The sequence below is a fragment of the Charadrius vociferus genome, unplaced genomic scaffold (genome assembly GCF_000708025.1).
Source record: "Charadrius vociferus isolate BGI_N301 unplaced genomic scaffold, ASM70802v2 scaffold559, whole genome shotgun sequence".
NCBI lineage: Eukaryota > Metazoa > Chordata > Aves > Charadriiformes > Charadriidae > Charadrius > Charadrius vociferus.
Window position 1 is genome coordinate 133,239 of NW_009650252.1, and position 6,295 is coordinate 139,533.

At 60.1% G+C, this 6,295-nt stretch overlaps 1 protein-coding gene across 1 annotated transcript in view; it reads left to right on the forward strand.

Moving 5' to 3' along the window:
- SNED1 (sushi, nidogen and EGF-like domains 1) overlaps positions 1 to 6,295 on the forward strand; it is a 25,181-nt gene that overhangs the window by 5,094 nt on the left and 13,792 nt on the right. Inside the window, 5 exon segments of the mRNA XM_009893084.1 lie at positions 3,204 to 3,491; positions 3,636 to 3,776; positions 4,460 to 4,622; positions 5,517 to 5,642; positions 5,794 to 5,907. Coding sequence (XP_009891386.1) covers positions 3,204 to 3,491; positions 3,636 to 3,776; positions 4,460 to 4,622; positions 5,517 to 5,642; positions 5,794 to 5,907 — 832 coding nt within the window.

Genomic DNA, 6,295 nt, shown 5'->3' on the forward strand with positions numbered 1-6,295 from the left:
TTTTTTTTTTCTTTTTTCCTTTTTTCAGAACAGATCTGTGCTTTGATCTGCTCCTGAAAGCATGAAATACCCATATCTTTTCTTTCCTTGGTACCTTTGTTGACTTTATTTGTATTCATGCAGTTCTGAGAGAAGGACACAAAATAAGCTTTGAAGCAACGACCCTTTACAAATGGTTGGCGACTTTCCTGTCAGGGGACTGTTTTTCTGATTTATGTCTGATAGCTATCATGATGATGTCTCAATGGAAAGCTCATAATGCTTCTCGCTTTCTTTAGGTTTATTTTCTCCTAGTGAGTTTCTTCCCTTTCCATTTCCCCCTTTCCCCCTTTCCCCCTTTCCCCCTTTCCCCCGGATCCAGACTGGGTTTCCACGGTGGCCATCGTGCAGTCCCCATTTAACTCAGAGCATCAGAGGAATAACGACATGCTGAGGACAAGGGGAGATCTCCGAGGGGGCGGGGACAGGGGAGAAGCATGCTGGACCCCTGGCTTGGTGGGGCCAGCGCTGCTTCAGGTGGCACAGTGAAGGTCCTGGCCCCACCAGGCTGGGGATGCTGGCCGGAGGACCTGCCAGCAATGGGGAGCCCCGGACATAGCCCTAGCTGGAGCCAGAAATACCCATGGCTCATGGGACGGGACTGGCCCCTGCTGTGGGGGTCCCATTGGCAAGGAGCTGGGCATGACTGGAGGGCGAGAGCTCCGTGTGCACTGGATGGTGTCCCTGGATGGTGTCCCTTGCCAGGGAGGAGGCGGCGGCACGTCTCTGGGTGCAATGCAGAATAAACACAGCTGCCCTTTGGGATGTGCTGCAGTGGGCTTGGCTGGCCACTCCGCACAGCCCACTCCTGCTCCTCTCCTCCCTGCACCTACTGGGGTGGCTGGGCTGCTGGGACCCCTGCCCACATGCTCCCTTGCAGCCCCTGAGCCACCCAGAGGGGACCATGGCCAGAGAACTCGAGTCTTGCCTGGCCCATCGTGTCCCCTGTGACTGTGGCTGTCAGGCAGAGGAGCAGCCCCGAGTGCCTGGTTGTCCCCAGAGCCTTTTGGGCAGTGCTGGCTCCAAATGCCTGCCCTGCATCCTGGGGTGCTCCCCACGCCGGCTCACACTATGCGCAGTGAATCCTCCGGCATCCTGTCCCCTTCTCTTCTCCCTGGTTTGCTCTGGGCTGACCAACAATCCGGACCTGGCTGGAGGAGGCGAGAGCTGAGCATCAGTGCCATCTCGGACCTGGACTTGTGTACTGTCCTGCCACCTTGGTGAAGCGCAGGAGGTCCTTGATCCTTGCCTGGGTTTTTTTCCCCTGGTAAAAGTGTCACCCCTACCATTGGGCGGCAGGGATCTGGGCTTGGGGCTTGAGCCACGATGGGAGGATAAAAGAGGCTGGGAGAAACAAGGTGACGTGACGGCTGTCCCATACAAGATCTGCAGCACAGCTCTGGGTCTTGGAGGGGCTACGGGGGGGAGAGAGAGCGGTGCGTTCCCCTCCCCTGAACCGAGACACCCCCACCCCCACCCCAAGCTCAGCAGGGCCAGCTCACCTGCCCCCAACACGGGGGTCTGTGTGGCAGGACTAGGAGCTGCTGTCCTGGGGGAGCTGGTGTGAGGCTGGGCTCACCTGGAAACCTCTGTCCTTGAGGGCTGCCTCCAACTGCCCCCTCCTCCTTAGCATAAACCAGGAACAACAAAAAAAACCCTTCTTGGCTCCGTTTCTCTCCCATCTTGCTTTAATCAGGGGAAGAATGTTCCTCCACGGACACCGCGGGGTTACGGAGGCTTTGGGAAACAGGAATCCTCTTCCCCTTAGTCACAGCAAGGACGGCCCTGTGTTCGCCCTGTGGTCACATGGAGGGGTTGGGGACCCTTCTCGGGGACTGGGGACCATCAGATGTGGCCGTCGCAGCCCTATGTCCCCTCCTGTTGGCCTGGATGTGTGGGCGGCTGGTGTACAGGCATGCTGGCTTCAGCATGGCTCCAGGTGGGATGCTTGCTCCCAGCTCCTTGTTGGCACGCAAGCGTGACACTGCTGCCTGTCCCTGCCTGCTGCATGCCAGGGCTGCTCTCCCTGCTCGAGAGCCCCTTGCCTGCACCATGCCACCCCTTTCCCCCCCTGCAGCCCAGGGGCTCGCCAGGGCGGTGCTGCCAGAGCTTGCATTGCATTCCGGTGAGCTTAGTCCAGGTGTCTGTGTGCTCCTGCTTGTCCGGCTGTCGGTTGTGGGCAGTGCTGCGGGCAGGGGAACAGAGCGGCTGAGAGCTGCCCGCCCTGCTGGGGTTGCCACTGTGGCAGGGAGTCCTCCTGGGAATTTGGGGGCTGAGGGCAAGAGCGTTTCCCTTTGGTCCCTGTCCCCTCGCTGCGTGCTTAGGCAGCAGTGCAGGCAGTGGTTTTCCTCCCGTTCCTCTCTCCAGCTGCATCCCCAAGCTGGGAGACAGCACTCCATGCAGCAGCATCCACTATCTCCAGCTTCCTTCACTGGGCTGGGGGCCACCTCTGCCATGCATCCCTGGGCTGGGCATCCCAGGACTCTTAATTGCCCCTGTTAATTAATGCTGGGGACTTGCAGTATCTTGCCCCGGGTGACTGGCATCCCCCAGGTTAAGGAAAGCAGCCTGCTGAGGCCCAGCCATCATCATGGGCTTTGCACAGGATGGTGGCACTTGGTCACCTGGGGACCATGAGCCCATTAGCTCGACAGCTCGTTAGCTCACTCAGAGCACTGTGCTTGCCAGCGGACAGATTGCTCCCCAGCAAGGCTCCCCCCGTGTTGTGCTGGTGGCTGCCTGTAGCCCTGCAGGCTGCGTGCCAGCCGTAAGAGAGCAGGGAGCAAGTGAAACAGCCCCTCGGTGCGAGCTGGCCAAGCGTGCCAGGCGCTGTTTGTTTAAAGCACCAGGGCTGCTGCAGTTTTCTCAGCTGTTCCCCCCTTCCCCTGGCCCGGCTGCAGCGGAGAACAGGGCTGGATTTGTTTGGGCGCTGCCTTCCTGCAGCCACGCTCTGGCAAGCACGCAGCCAGGGCAGGGGGCTGTGGGCGCCAGGGGCACGTCTCTGCTTCCAAGGGCAGGAAGGGGGAAGCGCTCCAATATTTGTGGAAAGGGGATGGGGTAGGGGGGGGAGGAAAGGTGAAGTGGAAAGCGCCTCTAAAACATGGATTCCTGGTGGCAGCAAGAATCAACTGTGGCGACCTGTTTGTTTCCCTCCCTCTCTGCAGGTGAACAACAACGGTATCATCTCATTCCTGAAGGAGGTCTCCCAGTTCACGCCAGTGGCCTTCCCCATCTCAAAGGACCGGCGCGTGGTGGCCGCTTTCTGGGCGGATGTGGATAATCGGCGGGCGGGCGATGTGTATTACCGGGAGAGCACTGAGCAGCCCATCTTGGAGAGAGCGAGCAGGGATATCGCGCAGTATTTCCCCGAGTTCCCAGGGTTTTCCGCCCAGTGGGTTTTCATCGCCACCTGGTACCGAGTGACCTTCTTTGGGGGCAGTTCGTTTTCACCAGTGAGTAGCTGGGAGGACTGGGGCTTAAAGAAACACCCATTTGCTAAATGTTCTTTCCGTCATTTTATTTTCTGACTGGTTTTTGGCTGGCTCGCCTGCCCCCGCTCCTGCCCACTCACTGCTTTCTTCCTCTCCCTGCTTCAGGTAAACACTTTCCAGATTGTTCTCATCACGGATGGCAAGCTCTCCTTCACCATCTTCAACTATGAGTCCATCACCTGGACCACGGGTATGCACGCCAGCAGTGGGGGGGACTTTGCTGGGCTCGGCGGCATCGCAGCACAGGTAAGCGGCGAACACAGCTCCCGGGTCGCCCAGGTTGTGCATCCAACCCTGCGAGCTCTCGGCTCCTGGTTTGGGGTTTTTTGGAGGTGGAAAGCCTCCCCCTGCTTTCTTCTTTTAAAGTTCTTAAATATCTGTGTGTGCTCTGGCTCCTAAAGCTGAGACCATACAGGGGGCTTTGTTATCCCAAAACCACAGGTCTTTGCCTTGGCTGCTGCCTCGTAGTCCCTTTTCCTTCCTAACCTCAGCCTTTAAGAGCAGCTGCCACAGCCAGCACAGCTTTCGCTTGTATTTTTATTTCATCCTTGTGTGCGTTGTTGTGTTTAAGGGGGGAAAAAAAGCCAACACCCACACCGGCAAAAACCCCAGTACCCGTTTGGATGTGTGAATTTACTGGCAGTTGATTCGTGCTTGGCTCCCTGCCTGCCAGGCAGGCAGGATGCCGCAGGTGGAGGGGAAGCGGGTGGGTTTTGAATCCCAGGGGAAGGGAGCAAGTGGGCAGAGCGGCCTCTTGGCCCCATCATGCCAGTCTTCGTGGTGGCACGTGGACAGGGCTGAGTGCTGGCCGGTGGCACGTGGAACGGGACAGTCAGTGCCAAGTGGCAAGAAAGACAAGCCCTCATGCTCCAGCCGCCTTGCCCTCTGCGCTAGTGATGTCTCTCTACCCTCTGCCCTTGTCCTCCCAGGCAGGTTTTAACGCTGGTGATGGAAAGCGCTACTTCAACATCCCCGGATCCCGCACTGATGACATCGCTGACGTGGAGATGACGACAAATGTGGGTATCCCCGGGCGCTGGGTGTTCAGAATCGATGATGCCCAGGTGCAAGTGGGGGGCTGCAGCAATACAAGTAAGAGGACAGCAGTTAGGTTTATTTAACTCCCAACCCAACCCCACACTGTTCTCCAGCCCCGTCTTTCCCTGCCTCAACCCCCACCTCCGTGGAGTGGAGGAGGCGGCTCGAAGGGCTTGGGGAGGGAGGGGAGGCAGCCATGGGGGGACCGTCCTCAGCACCTGCTGTGGCCGGGGACGGCACCCACGGGTGCACCAGGGCTGGGAAGGGGCTGGGACAGCAAATGGGGAGGGGAGGAAGACTTTTGAGATGAAAAGAGCTTGTGGGGACTGATGAGGGAGGCTGGGGAGGAGGTGAGGGTGCTCAGGCAGGGCAGGGCATGAGGGGCTGGCACCCTCAGGGGATGCACGCATCTGTAAGTCCCAGGAGGCCAGGGTGAGCCATACAGAGGGCTGCTGGGTGCCAGCCTCCCCTGTGGGACCGAGGTGCCAGGGCTGGGCCATACCCTCCCCATCCCGGAGGTCCTGACCCGTCCCCTGCAGAGCCGCTGGCCTCCTGTTCCTCATCCCCGTTCCCCCCCTGGCCATGTTTTCCCACCCGTGATCTGCGTGTGTCTTGCGTTACCCGTGGGTTTGCTGTACACGGGCTCTCCCATCCCCCTTTCCCTCTGCCCTGGGTGACAGCCATGTCCCCCCGGCCAGTGGGGCTGATCCTGTGCAGCCTCTCCCCTTCGCACAGGAGGAATAAAACTCCCCCACCCCATGTCCCAGGGGAGCCCGCCAGGAGTGGACCCTGCCCCGCCGTGAGGCAGGCAGCCCCTCTGGGCTCCCCGAGTCCCCCGGGGCACCGGGCAGGCGTGGGGACAGAGCCCGGCGCTGGCATGGCTGGAAGGGGGCGGGGGAGCCTTGCCCGGGGGGGGGCTGGTCGGGGGGGCACCACCTGTCCCCACAGCCTCTGTCTGCCTGACGCTGCGGCCCTGCCTGAATGGGGGGAAGTGTATCGAGGACTGCATTACGGGGAACCCCTCCTACACCTGCTCCTGCCTGGCCGGCTTTACTGGGAAGAGGTGCCATGTTGGTGAGTGCCGGCCCCAAGCTCCCAGTGCTTTTTGCTGCGGGGAGCAGGTCTCGCTGCCGGCATCACTGCTTCATGCTGGCAGTCTGTCTGTCCCTGTGGCTGTCCCTGCCCCTGCTCTGAGCTCCTGCCCCTACCTGGGGCTGTATTTCAGATGTGGATGAGTGTCTCTCCCACCCATGTCAGAACGGAGCCACCTGCCTCAATGGTGCTGGCAGCTTCAGCTGCAGGTGCCCACCGGGCTTCAGAGGTGCCAGCTGCGAGACCGGTGAGTGCAGGGATGTCAGCTCTTTGCCTTGCTTGAAGAGCAGAGACCTGGGGGACACTGCTGCTCTTGGGGGGGCTGTTTGAGACCAGGGCTCCTGTGGCAGCTGGCTTGAGCGGTTTGCGACGGCCAGCTTGGATTTCAGCTTGCTACAAGCAAAGGAAACTTTGCTCTGGCTGTGAGCCTTCCTGCCTCTGGCAGAAGCTGCGCCGAGGGCTCAGCTCAGCGCTGCTGCCGGCACCTCTCCCTGCCACCGCCCCCTTAGTGAGGAAAGAAAAGCTGGCGGTTAGCACTTAAACAGAAGTCTCGGAGGCCCTGCTTTCACAGGTGATGCTCTCTGGTCCCGAGCGCTTCAAAGCCAGCAGGGACTCTCCCAGTCCCTGGCAGGGGC